Source organism: Peromyscus maniculatus, chromosome 3 (assembly GCF_049852395.1).
Source record: "Peromyscus maniculatus bairdii isolate BWxNUB_F1_BW_parent chromosome 3, HU_Pman_BW_mat_3.1, whole genome shotgun sequence".
Lineage (NCBI taxonomy): Eukaryota > Metazoa > Chordata > Mammalia > Rodentia > Cricetidae > Peromyscus > Peromyscus maniculatus.
The window spans coordinates 135,943,686-135,968,157 of NC_134854.1; the positions used below are offsets into that span (position 1 = coordinate 135,943,686).

The window sequence follows — 24,472 nt, forward strand, 5'->3', positions numbered from 1 at the left end:
GATTTAGAGATTGGTCTCATTATATAGCCTTGTAGTCTTCCTGCCTTTGCCAGGATTCTAGCATATGCCATTATTGGGCTGTTTCCTCCTCCTCCTCTTCCTTCTTTCTCCACTTCCCTTCTCCTTCTTGCTTCCGTTCTCTTTTCTTCTTGTTTTGGGTGGGGAGACAAGGACAATTTCTTGCTCTTTTCTTCAGACTGGATTGAACTCCTGGACTCGAGATCCTGAGGCCTCAGTCTCCTGAGGAGCTGTGATTATTGATGTGTGTCACCCAGCTATGTGGTTTGATATTTTGTGTGTATGTGGGTAGTGCGGGTATGTATACAGACCAGAGACTGGCATCAGGTGCTTTCCACATTTGTACTCCATCCGCCATCCTCACAATTTTAGCTCTTATCATGTGTATGTATATCTCTGTGTGGGCTTGTGCACATGTGTGCAGGTACCTGTAGAGGCCAGAAGAGGGTGTTAATCCCCTGATGCTAGAATTACAGGAGTTATAAGCTGCCTGATGTTTAATGTTGGTGCTGATAAGAGAACTCTGGTCCTCTGCAAGAGCAATGTGTGCTGTTAACCACTGAGCTATCTCTATCACTCCACCCCAACCCCACCCTCACCCCCACCCCGAGACAGGGTTTCTCTGTGTAGCTTTGCGCCTTTCCTGGAACTCACTCTGTAGACCAGGCTGGCCTTGAACTCAGAGATCCACCTGGCTCTGCCTCCCAGTGCTGGCATTAAAGGCGTGTGCCACCACCGCCTGGCCCACCTTATTTTTTGACACGAGGTCTCACAGCACCTGTAGCTTGCCTGTTTGGCTAGATTGGCTGCCTAGTATGCTCTTAAGGATACTATTGTTTCTACCTCTCCAGCTTTATGTGAGTTCTCTCTAGCCCCTGCCTATTATTAAGAGTATCTCACTGATGTTGAACTTGCTATGTAGCAGAGACTGGCCTTGGACTCTTGGATCTTCCTGCCTCTATCTCCTGAGTGCTGAAATTACAAGTATGTGACACCATACCAAGCTAAAACATTATCATGTTCAGATCTTAAATGTTTGCTAAAGGCTGCTTTTGCCAACCAGAGGTGTGGTATAATGGAAGAAAATTAAGGTAGTGAGGGGATATGTCCTTGAGGATATTGGGGTCCCGTTCCCTTTCTCGCTCTCTTTTTTTTTTTTACTCTTTTTCTAAATTTTTAAATGTGTACCCAGGCTGGCCTCGAACTCGTGATCCTCCTGCCTCCGCCTCCTTCAGCAAATCCTACCGGCATGCGCCACCACCACCACCGGCTCCCTTTCTCTTCTTGCTTCTCCCTGCCATGAGGTGAACAGGCTTCTTCCGTTGCAATAAGTGTCCACCATGATGTAGTAAATAAACCACAAGCCAAAGGAACCAGACCCAACAAACCATGGACCAAAGATCCTGAAACTGTGAGCTAAGGTAAATCTTTTTATTTAAGGCATTTTGTTATAGTAACAGAAAGCTAACATCTTTATTTTAAAGATATTTTTATTTTAGCAGGTATCGAATTCTGTAAGTTTTCTTTTGTCAGAGATTTATTTTCCTTTTATTTTATTTTACAATACCATTCAGTTCTATGTAACAGCCACAGATTCCCTTGTCAGAGATTTTGTTTTGTGTAATTTCTGATGAAAAGTTGGCTCCTATTTTATGTGTTCTTGTGACTATAGTATGTATGTCTCTAAAGTGCTGCTGTCCCTGAATGTGCCCAATTGGAGGATTAATGTTTTAATTTTTTTTTTTCTTTTTAATTGAGACACGGTTTCTCTGTGTAACAGCCCTGGCTGTCTGGAACTTACTTTGTAGACCAGAACTCATAGAGATCCACCTGCCTCTGCCTTCCAAGTACTGGGATTAAAAGCAATTTGCCACCATGCCTGGCTAGGGTTTTAATTTTAATTGTGGAAAAATATTTGGTGGTCTCTTCAAATTTCTTCCCCCTGTACTTTTCTGTTTCTTGCCCTCTTCCCTCAGGAATCCAACTATACACAGGCTAGACCATATGGTATTGCCCCACAGGTCACATCATTGGTTTATTTTCTCAATCTCCTTTTCCTGTACTTACTTGGTTCCTTCTAATAAGTGTTAAAACTCATATGTTTCTGTGTTGTCTAATCTGTGTACTTACAGAGTATATTCCAGAAATTCCACTTACTGAGTTTTTAGGTATTTCTCTCATTATGTTCATTTTCCTTCACATTCCTAAAAATGTAATAGCTGTTTTTAAAGTTCTTAGCAGCTAATTTCATGGTCTAGTTTTTTTTTTTTTTTTTTCTTTTTCTGAGACCGTGTGTCTTTGTGTAGTTTTGGTGCCTGTCCTGGATCTCACTCTGTAGACCAGGCTGGCCTTGAACCTGGAACTCAAGAGGTCCGCCTGGCTCTGCCTCCAGAATGCTGGAATTAAAGGTGTGCCGCCATCACCCGGATGTTTTTTAAAATTTTTTAAATGGTATTGCTATGTAGTGTAGGCTAGCCTGGAACTCACAGTCTCCTGCCTTACATACACTCCCCAACCCTGCCTCTTTTCGCCCTGTATCTGAGTATGGAGCCCAAGTCTTCACAAATTCTGGGCAAGCATTTTACCACTGGGCCAAGACTTGGGCCATGTATCTTTTCCACTCTTGGTTGAGCCATACTTTTTGTATACCTGTTAGTTTTGATCTGGAAGCAGTATATTCTGGTATTTGAGTTGTCAAGTTCTGCACTTTGTTATATTCCTTTAAAGCAGTGGTTCTCAACTTGTGGGTTATGACTCCTTGGGGTTGCATATCAGATATTTACATTAATGATAACAGTAGCAAAACTATAGTTATGAAGTAGCAATTAAATAGTTTGATTTGCTACTTACTAGTTGTGGGGTCACTACAACATGAGGAACTGTATTAAAGGACTGCAACATTAGGAATGTTGAGAACCACTGCTTTTAAGAGTGTTAGGCTTTCTCACACAGTGAAACCATTACAGATTACTTTGGCCTCTGTCAAGGCTGCTTGGCTTCAAGAACAAACCTTAATCTGGGCATGGTGGTACAAGCCAATAATCCCAGTACTCACCAGAAAGAGGCAGGAGGCTGAGTTCAAGGCCATCCTCAGCTATGTATCTATCCAGGTCCAGGACAGCCAGGACTACATAGAGAGACCCTATCTCAAAACAAAGAAAGCAAACCTTAAAGTTAATTGAAGGGATACTGGTAAGGTGTAATAGCTGGGTGTTTGAGACAAGATTGCAATATGTAGCTCTGCCTGCCCTGGAATTCACTATTGCAGACAAGGCTGGCCTTGAATTTGTGGCAATTCTCCTGCCTCTGCCTCCCAAGTGCTGGCATTATAAGTGTGCCTACCATGTTTGACTATCATCTTTCTTAGGACTTTCCCCAGTGTAGTACTATGAATGTGTTCCATTGACTACCCTCTTGTGTGGACACCAGGGATTGTTTAAACTATTGCTCTTGGCCATATAGAGCTATTATTCCAATCTAAGCTCTTAGGATCATAATTTTACTTACTGCAGCCCCATACCATTTCAACTGATCCTCAAAGGCATAAGCTACAAAGAGCCCCTGGCTGCTGTGGGATGTGTTGTAGTGTCACTCTCACTCTCCGTTGAGAGCAGCAAGCAGCACAGGAAGCCAGGCTTGTCCTTGGGCTGACAGACTCCCATGCATTCTCTCTAAGTTGAGCAGCACAAGAACGGTCCTTTCCAGTCTTGTTCTCATGCATATCATGGAAGAAAGGAAGCTATGGTTTTTATGCAATTTTCAGAGGGTTCGGGTTCTATGGAGTGACTTGGGAGGCCATGTGCTCTATTCCTGAACATGTTATGGCAAACAGTTTTGGCTTATGAAAAGTAAAAGGATAGATGGGGCTCTGCAGTTCTCCTGAGGTGAACTTGGTATCTATGTAAAGGTTTGGTGTGAAACATATATCCTGGCTGAGGACTAACAACACCCCCTCTTTGGTTCTACAGTGGATAAGTTTGGGGTGAGGTGGGCTGGAACTCTAATCCTGGCTTTCTCCTTAGCAAGTGGATAAGCCTATCTCCTCTGCCATATTGCTTACCTGAAATACCGTGTGAAGGCTACTCAAGCAGCAGGTGGTAGACAGTAGCTACTGTTGTGACTGCTGGTTCAGGTGAAGGTTTCAGGACCTCTGCTGGGAGGTGGTACCTAGCTTAAGGTTGTTTAGGACCAGAACCATGGTTTCCCACCATAGCCTTATGTTTGAATGCTCTGGGTTAACATTCCTTGCCTGACATACGGATGTGTGTTGGCATCTCATACCCATTCTTTAGGGCAGAAGTCATCAATCCCCATCCCATGGAGTAAGTATACCCAAAAGGGGCTACTGCCCTTGCAGGCCCAGCCTGGAATATAGCTTACACAGGTGCTCACAGCAGCCCAGTTTGGGTAGATACACTGTGTGGGATGACACAGCAAAGTTTCTATGCAATATGATTTTATTAGCTTGGAAACAGCCTGAACCAAAAGATAGTTAAAAATGGCCAAAAATATTTAAAAATAATAGTCATTTGTTCCTAACATGAATACTCTCAGCTGGACATTAAATTACTAAACATGGAATCCCAGTAAGGCAGGTGAGCACCCAGTTTCCATCTGTGGGCACTCTTTGGGTATGGAATCTTGGTAGTGTTGGGACCCTTCTTCCCAGTTATTTGGACGTTGATCCAGAATAGGCAGTCCTGGAAACAAGAAGACCAGGCCGTCTGTGTTGTCACTGCTCATTCTGTTGGCCCTCTGTGATGGAGGTTGACACAGAACCCTGGCCTTTGTTGACATCACTGATGCACACCCACTGTCCATCCACCGACTCTTTCCACAGGGTCACCTGCAAGTTAGCATACAAAGTCACAGGTGTGCACCCGTTTGTGCTGCTCTCCAGCCTCATCCCCAGTGTGACACAGGCTGTGGAAAAGCATGTACCTCCCACTACACTTGCTCAAAGTGCAGGGGAAGGACTAACTCATGTTACAGAGCACAGTAGGAATAGCTCACCTGGGAAGCTGCTCTAAACAGAGTGACAGTGAGAGAGGACGTGTGTGGCTAAGAGCAGGCCAGGGTTGGGCTGCTTGTGTTTAACAGCACAAGTTAGACAAGACGTAACTATTATGTGAGGTGCCCTTGCAGAGAAACAGCTGAGTGACTGTTGTGACAACACTATTCTATGGCTCCTCAGAAGTACATCACCTTGTGCAGCTCACCTACACCTGTCACAGAAATAGGATTTTTATTTCACACACAGGGTGAGGAACGGCCTTAGAAGGCAGGCAGATAAGCCAGCCATAAAATGCCTCAGGAATGCCAATTTAAACACCAGGTCCTGACTCTGGTAGGTAGAAGTAAAGCTATCCTTTGATATGGGGCCTGCAAGTCTGTTCTGGAACTACTACAGAGCAGAAAAGGCTACCTGTAGAGGTGTGGGGGAAAAAAAGTTTCTTCACTCATACTCTTAGCATTAAATAATGTTGTTTATGTATTAGCTTTATAAAGGGAAGCCATTATGCTAAATAAAATAAGCCAGTCATGAAAGGACAGAAAGTGGGTAGTGAATGGAGCTAGTTAATAGGTACCGAGCTTGTTTTACAAGCTTAAGAGTTCTGGAGATCAGTTGCATAGTGTCAACACAAAGCACTTAAAAGTCATTACAATAGTTTAAAAAAAAAATACATATTTTACCACAGTTACAGAAAGTATGGAAGCGCTCCTAACCTCTACAGAGAAGCTATGCTTTAAGGCAGAAGGTGTTCCCTATTCTCCTTTCTCTGTCCAGTGTTGGTCTTTCCAGTGTCCACTTGGATCAAAGCAAAAGCAAGAGGTAGAGACATAGGTAGTATGTCTATCCTGTGGTCTATCCTGATTCTTAGGAAAGAGGCCCATCGACATCCTGGACAGCTCAATGCTCTCCTTGCAGAGCTCAGGCTACACTGTAGCTATGCAACCCCTACACATCACCTCCTTTTCTGCGTACACAGTACCCCAAAAGGTTGAGAGACTGAGATGTAATTTAGATCCACCTCTGAGTAGGTGGGACCACTACTATACATGCCAGCAAGTGAAAAATCATATAAATAAATTATAGCCTGTATGCTCACTGCTCAGGAAATGGGCTATACCTTATTGTCTCCACCTGACACGGCCAGGATGTTTGCTGTGATGGACCAGCTCACATGCCACACAACGTCGTTGAACTTGTGCAGGAGTTTGGGTGACCACATATTGCCTGAAGCATCATCACAGGTCCAAATAAACACTCGACCGTCCTAGGGAAAGACACATCAGGAGATGGAGGATTAAGCATTCTCCGCAGGGACAGCCATCTGGACCTGCAGACAGGCAGCTAAACAGTCTGTTCCACTGTCCTGCTTCTTATCTGTGTACTCTACACATCTCACAATAGACCAGGGGCACTGGATTCTGTGGTTTTATGGATGAACAGGTCATTGCTACGGATATTTTTCTCCCTGCCTGGCTAGTCTTTCTCATCTGAACAGGGACAGCTATCTTTTAAACCAAGCTCAGAAACAGGGGGTATGTGAAACAAATAAGAACAACTTCCAATAAAAACACTCTAATGGGCCTAAAGGTCTTGCCTCTTACCTTTCATCCCAGTGGTTGACAGGAAATAAGAGCTGCCGGTATCTGGGAAGGGTGACTAGATATATGAACCCAAGGTACTAAAAGTTTGGGTACCTCCATCCCTCCTACATGAGGGTCAGGAGGGACCTGAACTTGGCTCCAAGTTTGGGATTAATTCTCACGCTACTTCTGACCCATCTCACTGTACACTGGTCCTACATGCTCCTGGTCTCTGCTCAGGTGTAAAGATACCTGCTGCCCTCCCTCCTCCCTCTGAAGGACTCCCCTCTTTTGACATTGGAAGGAATCAAGGCTGAGGACATGGGCTGCTCTCATGAGATCGGGGCTGACCTGAGAGCAGCTGGCAATGGTGCTGGTGGGCAAGCCAATGGAGGGGGCCCAGGCAACGTCTCGAACCCAGTCGCTGTGTGCTTCTAGCTTCTGCTCCTCCTTCCACTGGCCATCTTCCTCCTCCCTACAGAGGAAACCAGAGCAGGGAATGCAGTGGCAAGCAGGCATCTCCACCCTGGGTGGGTAGTCCACCTTTCATGTTCTCTTCCATGAGAATAATGAGTGGAATTCTACTTAGCTCACTGTTGTCCATCAAGTGCCCAGAAAATGCCCTTTCCACCATAGCTCCCAAGGTTGGGGAATACTAAAAGTGCTTAGAAAAAGAGAAAGGTGTTTGTTTTAAAAAGGATGTCCTAACAGACTGAAAACAGTATACTGTTACTGACAGGGAGAAAGGTGACCTTGCTGCTTATAGAGTGTGGCTGAGCAATGGCAGGCAGAGCAGAAGTGCTCCAGGAGATGTCCACACAACTCACTGACCTCCACAGCTTGATGAGGTTGTCACAGCCACCTGATGCAAACTTCTTGATGTAATTGGGCTTCTGTCCTGATGGTTGGTCTATGAGGCTGCCAGGCACAACAGCAGGAGCCCAACTGACAGCGTTACAGCCGATCTGTGGAGGGGAACCTATGGTGAGGCTGCACTCTTGCACAGCAGTGGCAAGTATCCCATGGAATCCTGGTGATTTCCCTCTTCTAGTTGTCAGGACTTGGGTTACAGCACACAAATAATGTGATGAACAAGAATTAGGCACTGACATGTTCTTGTAGTAACAGCATGGGAGGCAGGATAAAGGGACAAGAGTCAGGCACATTCCTTAAGGTCACTAGCCAACTAGCCCAGCCAAATCCATGCATTTCCGATTCATTAAGAGATCCTATCTCAAATAAAATGTGAAGAGCAATATGGAAAGACACCTGATGCCAACCCTGGGCCTATATATAAACCTGCACAAGATATCACTAACAAGACACATTCTCAAAGTAGGGATTAGCCCTAAAGGCAAACTATGAGACCAACAGATTTTTCAGCCAAAACCCTAAGGGCCAAGAGAGCAGAGGATGGCATTTCAAGTCCTCAAAGAAAACATTTACAGTGTAGACTCAAAGGAGAAATGAAGAGCTTCTGGTAAGAGCATAATCTAAGGGAATTGGCCATAAAATTAGACTTATGAATGGTGGGGGGAAGAGTCCTGTACCACAGAGGGAAGAAAGATTACTCTCAGAGCATATGAAAGAATAAATCCTATTAGAAAAGTACACATGCAAAGGAGAAACACAAACAAACTAACAAACACATTAATACAAAGATGAGCTAGAGACAGCACCATCAAAGAGGAGTCAGAACAACTAGATGACCAAATAATGACTTATGGTAACTCTGATCTTGGCTTACATATTTAATTTCTTTTTTTTTTGTTTGTTTGGTGGCAGGGTCCTAGCTATGTAGCCTTGGCTGGCCTTGAGCTTCCTTCCTCCCTATCTCAGTTTCCCAATGTAAATTATCTCAGTTCACCAGTAAAAAGACATGGACTAGGTCTGGGAAGGTGGTTCAGTAAGTAAAGTACTTGCCACAAAGAATGAAAACCTGATTTGGCCTTCCAGAACACACATTTAAAAACAGGCATGGGCCAGGTGGTGGTGGTGCACACCTTTAATCCCAGCACTTGGGAGGCAGAGCCAGGCGGATCTCTGTGAGTTCGAGGCCAGCCTGGACTACAGAGTGAGTTCCAGGAAAGGCGCAAAGCTACACAGAGAAATCCTGTCTCTGAAAAAAAAAAAAAAAGAGCATGGTCTGGCATGGTGGTGCATGTCTTTAATCCCCAGCACTCTGGAGGCAGCAGCAGGGGGATCTCTGAGTTTGAGGTCTAAAGAGCGAGTTCCAGGACAGCTAGGGCTATATAGAGAAACCCTGTCTTAAAAAAACTAAAACAAACAACAATAAAACAGATATGATGATGTGCACTTGCACACTTGTAGCACTAGGGGGGCAGAGACAGGAAGATCCCTGACACTCACTGGCTAGATAGTCCAGCCAAATTAGTGAGCTTTGGGTCCAGTGAGAGACTGAACAAATAAGATGGACAGTGATGGAGGAAGACATCAGACATTGACCTCCTGCCTTCACATGTATATGAACATGTACACATGCATATACTACATTATACAAACATAAAGAAACAGACTGACTTAGAACAAGAATCAACAATATGCTGGATGTAACTCACCTCAGCAGCAGAGACAAACACATTAAAAACGAAAGGCTGAGAAACCAAGCAAACAGAATCGAAATCAGGCAGTAATAGTGTACCTGACAAAACAGACTTGACAAAGACTTACTGTTTGCAGACAAAGCAATAAGATACAATGAAAGTCACACGATCAATTGATATGAAGATAATGGTTGTCAATATATATGCACTGAGTTTAAGAGTATACAGTTGTAAGACAAATACTAAAAAGAGCCCCAGATACATAGTGTTAGTAAATTCAAAAATCTGAAATAATAAGTTGCATATTTCTGATCAAAACAGAAGAAAAATGGAAGTCAACAGCAAGAGAAACTGCAGAGATCATACAAACACATGAAGACTAGAATGGTTAACCTTCACCATCAACTTGATTGGATTTAGAATCGCCTAGGAAGCAAACGGCTGCGCATGTCTGTGAGGACATATCCAGAACATTCAACTGAATGTAGGCAGCACCATCCCAAGGGCTTAGGATCCTGGACTGAACACCAGCGTTCATCTGTCTCTGCTTTCTGACTGTGGATGTACTGCGACAAACTGCCTCACCAGCTTGCCTCTTGCTGCCCTGCCTTCCTCTATCATGACAGGCTACCACCACACTAGAAGTAAAAAAAAAAAAAAACTTTCCTTTCTTGAGTTGCTTTGGTCAGGGTTTTGCCACAGAAAGGAGAAATATAACTAATATAGAGATTATACATAGTTTTGAACAATAAGTCATTAAAGAAATTAAGTGGGAAATAGAAAATTTCTTTTTTGGGGGGGAGGGATGTCCTGTGTGTAGCCCTAGCTGTCACTCTGTAGACCAGGCTGACCTCACACTTGGAGATCTACCTGCCACTTTCCAAATGCTGGAATTAAATACATGCACCACCATCACCTGGCTTGAGAAAATTTCTTAAATAAATGTCAATGGAAACATACCAAAAGCATACAATGCTTAACTAGTACACAGATGGAAGAAATAGTAAAAGCAGTACAAAGAGGGAACTTAGTACCGAGTGAGACCCCGTATCCAAACAAAACACAACTCTAGATCCAGGGAACCAGCGACTACATCCTCCAAAGGCACCATACTCACTTATGTGTGTATACACACACTAAAATCAATCTTTTAAAAAAAATAGAGCTCGACCTAATGATGTCTCCCAAGGTGTTAGAAAAGTAAAACAAAACAAAAACAAATAGTATGATAAATATAAGGAAAAGACCAGAGCAAATCACTTTAAGACACGGATAAGAAAGTCAGCAACACCAAAAAGAAACTGCAATATAGGTAGAGATTCTTCAAGGAAACATATTTAAAAAAAACAAAAACAAAAACACAAGTGGTGAATATGAGGAACCAATAAATAAAAATATAAAAACAGTGGAAAGCATACCAGCTCAAATAGACATCAATAAAGAAAAATTAAGTGTAACCAACTTTCATGAATTCTGGGATATGATCAAGAGATTAAATCGAAGAATTCATGGGGTAGGAGGAGTTAAGATCAAAACTAAAGGCAGTAAAAGATATCCAATGTAATCACAGCAAAAAAAAAAATTACTATATCCAAAAAAAGCAATGGATAAAAGTGTAAGATGGCCAGCAGTGGTGTTACAGGCCTTTAATCCCAGCACTCAGGAGGCAGAGCCAGGTGGATCTCTGAGTTTGAGGCCAGCCTGGGCTACAGAGTAAGATCCAGAACAGGCACCAAAACTACACAGAGAAACCCTGTCTCGAAAACAAAACAACAAAAGTGTAAGATGGATCTAAACTGCAAATAGGAATGACAGCAGAAGAAACTTTCCACGACTAGGGAAAATGCCAAGGTGATAAAACAGTAATAATATTTAAAGCTGTGTAAGGGGTAGGGGATGGCTTAGTGGATAAGAGCACTTGCTGTGAAAGATTCAAATAATTCAATCAACAAATGGCAGATAAACTGAGCAGTTCTCAAAATAATCAGTATAAATGCCAATAATACATGAAATAATGTTTGTCTAGTTTCTCAAGAAATATAAATGAAAACGCACTGACTCCACATCTCCTTAGGCAAAGCAGCCATCAAGAAAACAGCAAACCCCAGGGTAGATGAGGTGGGAGAAAGAATGCTTACACAGTGCTTGCAGCAATGGTGAGGGCAGGTGGGGGTACGTAAATTAGTGCAGCCACTACAGAAATCTAACAGGATCCTGCTCTACTACTTCTGGCATGTACTGCTGCACTATTCACAGCAGCTAAGAACTGGAGCCAGCCCTGTGTACACCACCAGAGAAACTAAACTGATCAAAGAAAATGGGGCCTAGATATGCAATGGAGCTTCATTCTGCCATGGAAGAATGAAATTATTTCATTTGCAGGAAAATGAGTGGAACTAGAGATCACGTTAAATGAAATAAGCTTAACTCAGAAAGACAACTACCACATATTTCCTCTCATATATGGAATACAGACATAAAACAAACAAAACCCAAGACAGCTGGGCAGTGGTGGCACATGCCTTTAGTCTCGGCACTGGAGGAAGAGGCAGATGGATCTCCGAGTTTAAGGCCAGCCTGGTCTAGGACAGCCAGCGCTACACAGAGAAGCCCTGTCTTGAAAAAAAAAAAAAACCAAACCAAGACATGATAATAGACAAGGTATTATTTGGGAAGAAGAAGTGGACCATTGGGAGAAGAGAGGGTAACAAGGTGAATATGATCAAACTATATGGTATGCATGTATGAAAATGTCCAAACTTGTAATTTTACATAATGAATATATACTAATAGAAAAAGCAAAAAGATAAACATGAAATTGCCAGATGACCCAGCTATTTTACACACACACATATATATGTATATATAATATATACATATACATATACATATATATATATATGAATTAGAAACAAGAGATACAAAAACATATCCATAAATGTTCATATCAACACTTACTAATTAAAAATTGAAAATGCCCATTATCAGACAGGAAAATGAATGAGGGTTTGACACATGCTATGGTACACAAACCCTGGAAATGAATATTGCTAGTTTGTTCTTTCATGTACAAATGTTTTTGAGAATTACAAGACATCCAGTTAGGGGCTCAAAGAATGTGAGTTTCCACTTCTCACAATGCTTTCTGGACTATTTCAACTTTAAGGTCCAAGGACTAGAAAGCACAGGGAACTAGATCTCTAGGCCATTCTTCAAAACACCACCGTTGGGAGCCCCCAGTGCATGTCAGCCTGAGGCTTCCATAGCAAGGTTAAGTGTGCCCGCACACTTCTGTCCCCAACCTGAGGGCTTGCTAGGAAAAGTCAGTGCCACCACTGCCTTGGACTGAGAAGGCTGGTACAGCTGCTGACCCTCAGAGTAAAGAGGCTCCAGCAGTCTCTCACCTATAACCCCTCCCAGCCACTGCTCAGCAGGGTCACTCAGTCTCCTCCTGGAAGCACAGAAGACTTCAGCACAGAAACTGAGCTCTTCTCCATGCAGAAAGCAGGGTCTGGACTCACCGTGTGAGCGTTGTTAATCTTCTTCACTTCCCACTGGCCTTCCCCTGTATAGGTCAGTAGGGAGATGGCCCCATCCGAGCTCCCACAGGCCAAAATCAGGCCATAGTCGTGAGGGGCCCAGCATACAGAGTTCACTGTGGAAAGGAGGCACAGTGAGCACACTGTCATCATACAGCTACTATTTCACTAAATTCTTAGACAACCCACAGGGATTGCCAGTTGACGTTTGGCCAAATAAGGAAAAATTAACACCTAACAGCATTTCCTAAGCCTGTCTTCACAAAACAAGGAGGAGGGGCACCCTGAGATTCAAGGCTATCTTGGGAAGCCTCACTGTTCTTGATAAACCTTTCTCTGGGTTGGCATTCGTCTTGGGGACTGACCTCAGCTGTGGACAGACTAGTGGGAAAGCCACCAGTGTCCAAAGGATGGACAACAGCAAGGGAAGGGAGCCTAGGAGGAGTCCAGAACAGAGGCCCTTCCCACCCACAGGATCCTCCTCCTCACTTCCTAATTCCACATACCTGAGGAGTCATGTCCTGAATGCTCATGAGTCTTCTCCCAAGTGCCATTTTCCTCCTTCCAGATAATGACTTTCCGGTCATAGGAACAGGAAGCCAGGATATTGCCATACATGGGGTGGGCCCAGGCTACTTGCCATACTGGTCCCTCATGTCTGCAAAGGGAAGGGGTCAGAGGCTGCTCAGAGGGTCAGGGGACCCACAATGCCACCTCCCCTCTGAAGAGACAACAGAATGTTCTTGCTGTCTTAATTTTTTGAGTTGGGGTCTTCTCTTCTGAAAGGGACCAAACAAACCATATTGAGCTGGTTGTTCCAGACCCTTCTTCATGCGCTCCTTCCAGTCCTGTTCTATGAATGGGTACAGGAGGTAAAACTGACTTAGCTGTCCTCTGCCTCCCAAATGCTAGGAGAAAGGTATGTGCCACTATACCTAAATTTGGTCTGCATTCTACTAAGTTTAAAATAAAAACTCCATATCTTGGAATGAGTTACTAAAACACCAAATTGCCTCTTTGCCAAAACCAAGTACCAAGTGGCAGGTTTAACAATCTCTATAATTTCAGTTTTTTTTTTTTTTTGTTTTTTTTTTTTTTTGGTTTTTCGAGACAGGGTTTCTCTGTGTAGCTTTGTGCCTTTCCTGGATCTTACTCTGTAGACCAGGCTGTCCTCGAACTCACAAAGACCCACCTATCTCTGCCTCCCGAGTTCTGGGATTAAAGGCGTGCGCCACCACCGCCCGGCATATAATTTCAAAGTCATAATGAGCACAAATGGAATTCTTAGACAGTTACATGTAAGATGAAAACAGACTTTTCTTGGTGACAAAGTGACAGGAACTGTAGTCATTACTGGAGTTTGCAGCTACATCCAAAATAGAAGGAAATGGTAAATTCAGAGTCATGCTAACAATGTAATTGTTTTCCCTGTCCCAGTTGGCCAAACCTTGGGTTCAATTTGCAGAACCCTTGCAGAACCAGATATCCTAGGTTAGGAACCTACACTATGTGAAAGGCTCTGATGGAAAGTGGAGATATGAGCACGAAAGTAAGCCAAGACCTCAAGGGTTGTTAGTAGGAAAGAGAAGAGCAAACATCTGTCATACTCCCTGGCCATCTGCCATAGACAAACAGGCGGAACAACAGGATGAATTAAGTCTGTCTTACGGGCCCAGTGAGATGGCCCAGTGGGTAAAGCACTTGCTGTGTAAGCCGGAACACCTGAGTTCAATCCCCAGAACCCATTGGTAGGAGAGAGCTCCACAAAGCTGTTCTCTGCCTGCTACCTACGAGCCTGCACAGGTGCCCCAAGTCAGTTTATCTCGTGATCATACTTACTAAGTGATACTTCAGGTCAAATGGCTAAATACGTATAGGATGGTAGTAGTGTTCATTGCTTCTCAACATGGCAGTGGTTGCCCATATCACAAATATACTGAGGATGGGCCCTGGATGGAGACAGGATTAGCCCATCTGGGATTAAGTGGAGGAGGGCTCCAAGATGCAGAGTGCCTCACTTGCCCAGGTATCCTGGTGGTAGAGCTAGGGCTCATACCTGAATGCACCTGTGCCCTTACCTGCACTTCTGCTAAGGATACAGGAGTCTGGGCTCTAAGCATCCTCATTGCTGAATGCACTCTGGGACTGCCCTGGATTTGTGCTTTCATCCTTTCCCCCAGGCCTGAGATTCCAGCTACCCTGAGACCTTCTTCAGGCTTGTTTACACTTACCCTCTGAGGTCTGCAATGAGGATCTGCCCTCCATTTCGCACATCAAAGATTTTGACCGACCTGTCCGAGGAGCAGGTTGCTAGGCGGGTGCCATAATAGTCCATCTGGGCATCATGCTGCAAGGGAGGACAATGGGGGAAGCCTTCAGGATAGGTGGGGGAAGCCCCAGCCAGACCCAGTATAGACCAGAATCTACCCAAACTCCTATCTGTGCATCATGTTGCAAGGGGAGGACAGCTGAGGAACCTATAGGACAGGTAGGTGAACCAGTCAGACCTAGTATATACCAGAATCTACTCAAACTCAGTCTCAAAGAATCATCACCTCATGGACAAGAAGCTAGAATGTTGGTATTATCCCTTTCCTGCCATATTGAGCTGGTTGTTCCAGATTCTTCATGTTCTCCTTTTAGCCCTGTTCTGTGAGTGAGTACAGAAGGAAAAACTGACTTAGCTGTCCTCTGCCTCCTTTCAGGTCCTGTCCTGATCACAGGCTCCATGGACTATTGGGGAAGACAACCTGAGGCTCAGCTTAGCCCCAGACCCCACGAATAATGATTGAGAGCAGGCCTCAGAATACTTCAGGCACCATGAAGCACCTCTCTGAGGCACTGTGGGCCTGGATACAGGGTTCCATACAGACATGTGGTCCTCTCACTGCACCAAAGTCCTGCATAGTCTGGGGACCTTCTTCCTAACAGTGTGTCTAGTACTCCAGATTCTACACCCATGGGAAGCAATGCCTTAAGTATCATTGCTCCCACTGCTCAGGAACCAACTTCGACACTGACTGGATACCTGGAGTTAGGGCTGACTGCCGCCCCAGTTCTGGGCCTATTTTTGCAGCATGTTGTATGGTCTCCTTCCACACCAGTCCCCTGTTGGCTGGCTCACCTATCTAAGTGGTCGCTACTTTCCTATCTGTCCCACCCTGCAGGTTTCAGCAATAGTCAGCTGTTATCTGGAGCAGTTATAACCTTTCAAAGAAGGTGCTATATGGAACTGTCTACTCAAGGAAAACATTCCTCTGGAAGGTCATCTATCTGCTGTTAGGCCTTGCTCTACTGGTAGGCAAGCTGCAGGTCCATTTCAAAGCCTTTTCAGCAGAGTTCTATCATACTGGGAAGGAAGGCATAGTACCTGGGGTGAAAGTTCTTTCTTTAGCTTATCTGTTGTACAACCTTTGAAAAATTAGCTTTAACCTTTAACCTTCCGTTTCCTTATCTTTCAAAGGGGCTAAGGAGAGCTCTGGCTTCAAGGGTCGGTCCTTGAAGACTTAACAAGGTCCTGAATGAAAATACTCAGGGTCTGATGACAAACTTTGTGAGCATGTAAATATTTTAATTACTATACTACCTCATCTGGTCCCCAGGAGGAAACCAAGGTGGGACACTGGCAAGTGTGTCTAGATTGGATCTTCTTGCCCTTGGGCTCACGCCAGCTCCAGCCATGTATGTGGTCTCACAGCTAGACTGCTCATGACCAGAACAAGTAACATGCACAATTTTGCATCAGAACCCCCAAACAAGTGTCAGTAGTCAGGCTGGGAGGTCAGGAACTTCAGAGAAAAGGCTGAGACTACCAGGCCCAGGCCCCACTCGAAGGCTGCCTGCATTGTTTGGCTTCAGGAAGCAGGCTCGACTTTTCTGTCTGAGACTTTAACCTCTGGACCTTCCCCAGCAGCACTACACTGTGCCCTGTGTTAGCCTGAGGAATGAGTAATGACTTGAGGCCCAAGGGTCTGGTGTGGCCTACTCTCTGGGGTAGAGGCCCATCTGCCTCTGCCCTAGGCGTTCACTGTGGCTGCCCCTGACTTCCTACTCTCCCTCATTTAACTCCCTTTCAGTGGAGCTGAGAAGTGGCCTGGCAGGAAGACTGGTGGGGAAGCTGATGGTGAGACCTCTGCCCCCAACTCAGCCTGACTCTCAGAGCAGGGACTGTGGTGGAGGGTCTGAGCTGCACAACAGAACCAGTTTCTCATAGCAAAGACAAGCCACTGTCAAAGCCCTGCCAACTCAGAGGTCATGTGGGAGAACAAGGAAACCTTGGAGGCTATGGCCTGCTGGGAACCACTACACGGTCTGAACTCCCATGGAGAATGCCCATGTCCAGGCCCAGGAGAAAGGATGAATGGATACTTACAATCATGTCCTCATGAGAGGTGTCCACGGTGTTGATTACTGACACCTAGAACCAGAGACATTCTGTGAATTCATTGACAGCAGCTACAACAGTCATCTCAGTAAAGCACCAGTTGCCTCTAAAGTTCTTAGGGGGATCTGTTCACTCACTCATTCATTCACTGACATACTCATTCTGTAAATACTTTCTTTTTCTGGCTCTCATTATGTAATTCTGTCTGGTCTTGAACTCAGGCTTCTCTTGCCTCAGCCTCCTAAATGCTGGATAACATATGTGCATTTCCAGCTAAGGGCCTTCTTTGAATTGAGTACCATGCGAAGGACTGTGGACGGACAGGAGTGTGAATGACAGGTCTTGCCTCAGAGAAGCTCGAAGTAACCTGCAGTAGGCCAGATCAGCCATACTGTGGTTTGTGTGGACAGGAGGAGCCCATGATGAGGGGGACATATAGCTGCCTTAAGTGATGAGAACCAGGGAGAAGATATAATCCAAGCAGAAAAGGATCCCACGGGCATAGACAGTCTGAGAACTTGAGGTCAGTGAGCCTGGAAAGCAGGCCTGGCAGCTCTCAAAGGTGAAGTGGGACCAAGCAGGTGCAGAGTTCACATTCCCTTTCTGCATTACAAGAGCTTCGGATGGTCCAGAAAGTTTCAGACCAGGACCTGCTTTGAGTTGCTTCTAAGGTTACTCTCTGGACTGCCTAGACTTTGACCTTAATAGGACCCAGGTTTGATAGTCTGTAGAGGTAGAAAACGGCCATGATGTGCATCAATGGTTTCCCCATTTTTTTTTAATCAGCCTCCCTTGATTCCCCAACTAGCTAGACACACTCTCTCTCTCTCTCTCTCTCTCTCTCTCTCTCTCTATATATATATATATATATATATATATATATATATATATATATATATATATATATACACACACACACACACACACACACACACACACACACACACAAAAAAAAAAAAAAAAGCCTTGAACAGCTACAGTACTTTATACTACTTCTCTGCTGGAGAATGTAGGCTCCAACTATCTACAGCTTTGACACATTCTCTATTTGTCTTAATACATAGTTCTAGATGGCCTAGAACTCTAGATGGCCTGTAGAACAGGCTGGCCACAAACTAAGATTCATCTGCCTCTGCCTCCTGAGTGCTGGGATTAAAGGCACGTGCCATTATATCCCTCAGTTTTGAATTTCTTTAAAATTTTTTAGCACAATGTTTTACAGACAGAAGAAACTCAGTAACTTTTCATTGAATTAATAAATGAACAAAAATATACCTCTTTTGGGCTCAACCACTATTTAATTCTTGGAAGAGAAAAGGAAACTGAAAAGGTGGCTATCATTTGAGGTGGACATTTATCACCATCTCCCACGTCACCTTTCCCAGTGCAAACTTAGCAGTTACAAAGCCTGACTCTTCAAGGCATGTGGTGCAGGACCTTAAAACTCAGGAGGCTCAGCAAGGTGGAGCAAGAATTTTAGGGCTACTTTTCAGAAAGGTAGGCCTTGAGAGAGCATGAGAGCAAGGCATTCAGTAAGGCACACAGAGTAAGTACAGGTTTTCTTGAGAATTCCAAGTGCTTTAAAAAGTGCGCTTGAGGGTTTGTTTGCAAAGACTAGAGGAAGAGGAATTGCACTTGTTTGCAGACACTGACATTTTCCCTTGGAATTGAGAGGCTCCCGGAGCAGTCAATTACAGCCAATAAAGACTAAACAACTTAAGAGCCAGTGAAGAGAAAACCCTTGCCAAAACCACACTGCTGGGAATAAACCCTATCTACAAACCTCAAACACTCAGCCTATGGTCTATACTACCAAACCTGGCTCCCACACCCTCCACCCCTGCCCCAACACACATCAATACAAGGTGGGTGGTGTTCTCAAGAATCCCCACAATCCAGACTGGCTGAGGGAAAAGTAATTTGATGTCGGTGACCCAAAGGACCTTTGAGAGCTGGCGTTTCTTTCTGCCCATTTTCCCTCAGCAGCCATGGGTTGTGATCCACACTTTGGGATGCTATGTGTTAAAAAGTTCTCGCAGCTGCCCTCTGCAGCACCCAGCACTTAGGGGTTTACTGGAACACAGTACGAAACAGCACTCAAAACAACTCAGCTCATCAGAATCACACCAGTTACACATTTAGAATGAGTTCCATAACCAGCTGAAGAGTCTCCAACTCAGCAACAGAAGAGTCAAAGGCCAACAGAAGAGGGAGGAAGCTCCTTGCATCACTGTGCCAACCAAGTCTAAGACTTCCAGCGACTGATTCTCATTCATTCACTCAGCGACTCAGGGGGCACTGAAGATACACTGCAGATACCTCGGAAGTTAAAAAAAAATCCGGGACGATGTCCTAGACTAGAGCCATCCAGCTAGGCCTCTGGTCAGTTTCCCGAAAGGCCTATCACACCTGGGAGCCCTGTGTCTAAACAACTGGTCCCGCCACCACTTTTGCTGAGGTAGTAAGTGGCAGGACCGAACGGTTAGGAGGATTTGGACCTCAGCTTTGCTACGCCCAGCTCAAACGTTGATGATAGCAGCGCCGGCTCGGCGGGCTACCTTCAGGCAGAGGATGTGAGCAATGGTGGGAACGTACTAAGGGCTCGGTAGACAGCAGCTCCTATGATAGCTTTGGCTTTTTTTTTTTTTCCAGTTACGGAGGACAAGACACGAGATGGGCAGGAGATGCCACAGCAGCCCGGGCCTCTGAGTTCCGGAAGGCCTGGCGGCCTTGCCAAAAACTCCCACTCTGAAACCCACAGAGGCAAGACACGCAAATCTTGAAGAGGTGGAGGGGGGGCTCGGTAGCCCGGAGGTCACGACTGCCGCCGGGACCGCAACACTCACCATAGCTGTTGCAGCGGCGACTCACGGCCTCAGACGTGGCAGCTCCAAACGCTTCACTTCCGGCGCCGGCCCGCAGCCGGCAGGCCGTCACCCAGGAGCTTCCGGTCAGCAACACATTCGACTCATACAAAGGTTCCGCCTCTTCTGGAACCCGCGTCCCGCCCTCCCTCGGCTCCGCCCTTATTTTTGGCCGTTCGTGGGGCTCTGGTTGCTATGGCGACCCTAATCACAGGATTTTATAATCTAAAACTGTCACTAACGGATTTTCTACCTAGACCAAGCTTTAATGCATAAATGATGAGTGATTACAGCTTCAACCTCCTATTCTGTGGGTTCTAGGTACCTCTGGATTTTATCACGAACATTGTAGTGATTAATTTCGCGAGTAGACTGGGTTAGTACTTTGTTAGGTCTTCCGCAGGACGGCCTTGCTATAGGGCCGATGACTTAAGAGACCCCAGACTTCCACAGGGATCCCCTGGGATCCCATGAATCTGGCCCATGAGGAACCCTGGAAGTCCTGTCGGGAGTCCAGGACGCCCCTCCACCCCCGCCCCAAATCTCCAGTGTCCCCAACCGTTAGTGCACCGACTTTCTTCAGGGACAGCAAACCAGAGTCTCTAATCCCTGGAACTGACTGCTCCAAGAGAAGGCAACTTGAGACCCCTAGCCCCTTCCCCCTACCTTTTGGTTTTCTACACAAGCACTGTAAGGATGCTGCGCTGAAGGACAGCTCCTCTAATGCATATGGTCCCATCCTCCCACCCACTTCAGATCTTAAGAAGCCAGGTGGTCCAGGATGGAACCTCCACGCCCCACCCCTACCCCAGCAAAGTCAAAATCCCTTCTGGTCCTATGTTGAAACTGGGATTAAAAACCCTGGTTGGAGATAGCTACCAGCAAATGCCAAAACTCAAGGAATGTGAAGGGGTTTTGGAGAGGGGCCAGGAGAGTGGCAGCCTTATATTATATCCCTGCCCTCCCACCACGGTGCCTTTGAGATCTTTCTTCTCCAATGGAGAAGTTGTCACAGGGATGTGAAGAAGCAGTACTTAGGGTAAAACAGAGAACAAACGTGAGGGGCAGCTTGGCCTGCTGTTCTCCAGGGCACAGGCCCCTCTGTAGCTGCCCCACTATTCCTTCAATTGATGAGGCCAAGTTAGTTTTCTCTGAGCCTTTTCTCCAGTTGAAAATGGTGACAATGGGCATCTTATATGTCAATATAATGCATGAGGTATCATTGTTAATGAGGGATTTCCTGGTATAAGTCCTAAAGCAGAAGATGTTGAGGATCTTGGATAAGCGACAGCAACTGAAGACATTTGCAAGTAGACTGGAAGGTTACAAAGCTTTAGAGTGCCAACTTTGGCTAAATATGGAGAGTCATCAGAACCTCCTCTCCTACTTCTGAGGGCCCTTCTTCGCCTCTTCTCTGTTAAGTGGGAAGTAAAAGTGAAGTATCTCTTCTCTTGAGACCCATTTCATTTTGATTTTGTGAACATTTGCATGACCATGAGATATCCTGGGATGGGATCCAAGTCTGATTACAAGCATGTAACATTTTATATACTTTTACGAACATAGTTGGAATGTGTGTGTGTGTGTGTGTGTGTGTGTGTGTGTGTGTGTGTGTGTTTCGAGACAGGTTTTCTCCATGTAGTTTTGGTGCCTATCCTGGATCTCACTCTGTAGACCAGGCTGGCTTTGAACTCACAGAGATCTGCCTGGCTCTGCCTCCCGAGTGCTAGGATTAAAGGCATGTGCCACTACCGCCTGGTGGAAATGATATGTTTTTAATAATTTTGTGCCCAAAGCAAACTTTGGTGGTGTAGGGTTTCCTGCTTGTGACACCATGTTGGCATTCAGAAAGTTCCAGATTTTCAGAATGAGGATGCTCAGCCTGTAATACCTACTCTGAAAGTTAATGTTGGATTAAATTAACCTTGGAACTGAAACAGTGCTCAGAAGTTAGATGAGGCCACTGATGCTAGATCTGGGGCCAGTTCAGCTTGTGAAGAGCTGGGACTTTGTGTATATAACTTGGTGCTTGTTTCTCAGTCTGGTATATTTTCTTTCCTGTGAGAGGTTTGCTAAATTCAGATTCCTAGGTGTGCTGGTTAGGTGCTTTTTCATTTGTTTGTTTTGTTGTTGTTGTTTTGATTTTGCCAATCTGACACAAGCCAGGGTCATCTGACAAATGGGGATTTCATTGAGTAGTTGCATCCATCCAATTGGCCCATGGGCAAGTCTGTTGGGGGCATTTTCTTAATTAATGACTGATGTGGGAAGGCTCAGCCCACTGTGGTTGGCACCGCCCCTAGGTAGGTGGTTCTGGGAAGTATAAGAAAGCAGGCCAATGAGGAACAAGCCAATAAGCAGTGTTCCTCCACATTCTATGCTTCGGTTCCTGTCTCCAGATTCCTGCCCTGCTTGAGTTTCTGCCTTGACTTCCTTCGGTGATGGACTGTGACTAGGATATGTAAGCCAAGCACATCTGTCCTCCTCCAGTTTCTTTTGGCCATCGTGTTTTATCACGGCACTAGAATGCAAACTAAAACACTAGGGCACCAGGCTCCTCTTTGCTTCCCTCCTCCTCAGTAGGGGACGGCACCTATAATCTGTGTCCACATTTTCCACTGTCTTCCTCTGGTTTATCCCAGACCACAGTCAGGTCATCCATAGCTTCCTCCAGTTGCTTCCCTTCACCCCCTGCCACTTTGCCTCTGAGTTAGTTGCTCTTTTCTTCCTCAGACCCCTTCTCCCAAGCCTCTTTTTGAGATGGGTTAATGGTTCATGACAGGTCCCTCAGATGGTGGAGCTCAAAGATGTAATAATCTAGGTCAAAATGTCTTTCCCCACCAGAGACTCAACTTCCCCAAGTTCAAATCCATAGAGAATGGGAACCCAGCTGTCCTGCGGAAAAAGGCCTTGGGATGGTTACCATGCCTGCGTTTCCATGTGTGCATTTATTGTTATTGCTTAGTATAGTGTTGAAAAGGCAGACAAATCCCGTTAGTTACAAAGAGCACAAGCCAGAGATACAGAGAAATAAAGAGTGTACAATAAGAGCACAGTCACTTCCCAGCCCCGATTGTCCCAGAGCCCCCCAGAGCCCAGGCAGCTTGTGGAAGCTGGAGGCGGCACCATTCCCTCGCTACTCTGTTATAAAAAGATGTGCGCACAAGAGTTAGCAAAGTGTGGTGACCCCCGAGAGGAAGGGCCCTGGAGGGAGAGCACCACAGACATTACAAAACAGACCAAGGGCCTGGAAGGTGGCCCCAAGTAGCCTCAAACCTTTTGTTTTGGGAGGAGGGGATGATGGTAGCTGCCCAGGGCCTAGGGTCCCATGCCTTGGGTGGGCTGGATCTATATGTTAAATCAGAGGGCTTCATTTGGACCTTGGAAGATATTTGGAGACTCCTAGGGTCTCACTGGGGCCTTGGTGCTTCAAGAAGTATCCTCGCTCCTAGGGTTCTCTAAGCGTGGGGCTTCAGATACTAGAACAGGGAAGAGTTGGTTGGAAGGCTTGTCAGTGTGTGGTTCAGTTGGCGGCCTCCTATAGCTGCAGCAAGCAGGGAGGGGACCAGGAGTGTCAAGACATCCAGGCAAGGTATGTTTGTATTAATAAGAGGTGACCTCCCCCCAGTAACCCAAATAAAATAACCAAAGGCCAGTTTAGAAAAGGCAGTCAGGAAGTGTCTCCATGCAGAGTGGTTCTGATGAGGCTGAATGTTCTTTTAGTACTGGGTCTGAGAGAGGTCCTTCTTTCCTGTCCAGACAAGGGGCACATGGGGACCTGCCCTGGCATAACCACAGGAGGTGGTTTGTCGGGTGGGGCTTGGTGGCCTCTCCGACAATTCTAGAGCTTAGGGGACAGGTAAGTCGACGGCTTCCCAGAACTCAGGATGCTGCTTTGTCTGTCCGGACAGGACATTCTGCATGCAGAGGCTCTGAGTGGATAGCGATTTCAGTGGGGGTGGGGTGGCTCCCAGAGCGACAGGGGCCAGGGTGAGAGGTAAGAGCAGGGCAGAGCAGGGCAGGAAGAGAGGCTGGTAGAATTTTAACATTTCTTCAGAAGGACAGATACAGGGGGAAATAGTGTGCAGAGGGATGGGGACTCACCTCCTGCTACATACTAAGACATTTGTGAGGGACAATAATTAAAACATGTGGCTGGTGCCAGAGGGGACAGCAGATGGGGGGATGGAAGAGAAATTCCAGAATTGGGCTTAAGTCTATATAAGACACCAGGAGGTGGCAATGGGTGGCTTTTCAACAGGCACGGGGACATAGTGGCTCTTTATTAGCCAGAGGACCCAGGATAGGGTGGGTTCTGGCTTGGGAGTGGTCAGTGCCATATCCACTTTCCGAAGCAGGGCACCTCCCTCCAGTCAGCTCTGTGCTATGTGGGGGGAGGGTGGAGAGATGGAGGCTGCTCCTGAACCCTGGAAAGCTGTGAGCAGCAGCAAGTTGAGCCTTCCTGCCCTCCTCCCCAGATAGACGACTCTGAAGTATCCAGAGCCATCA

General features: G+C 45.7%; 1 protein-coding gene across 1 annotated transcript; it reads right to left on the minus strand.

Annotated features, from left to right (window-relative positions):
* Nucleotides 1–4,457: 4,457 nt before the first annotated feature.
* On the minus strand, nt 4,458–20,700 carry Sec13 (SEC13 homolog, nuclear pore and COPII component). Its single transcript, XM_006994690.4, has 9 exons — nt 19,946–20,700; nt 17,088–17,132; nt 14,947–15,062; nt 13,222–13,373; nt 12,698–12,831; nt 7,444–7,577; nt 6,964–7,087; nt 6,150–6,296; nt 4,458–4,864 (listed from the first exon to the last, which is right to left on the minus strand). The coding sequence occupies exons 1-9, from the start codon at nt 19,946–19,948 to the stop codon at nt 4,751–4,753; spliced, it is 969 nt and encodes a 322-aa protein (XP_006994752.1). The 5' UTR covers nt 19,949–20,700; the 3' UTR covers nt 4,458–4,750.
* Nucleotides 20,701–24,472: the final 3,772 nt, after the last annotated feature.

Bases quoted from the DNA above. Each gene is read 5' to 3' on its own strand.
- Sec13 (XM_006994690.4), bottom strand. The intron at 13,374-14,946 runs GTAAGTGTAAAC...TTCCCTTTGCAG, and splicing joins CTCATTGCAGACCTCAGAGG to ACATGAGGGACCAGTATGGC. The intron at 6,297-6,963 runs GTCAGCCCCGAT...GTCTTTCCCTAG, and splicing joins CCATTGCCAGCTGCTCTCAG to GACGGTCGAGTGTTTATTTG.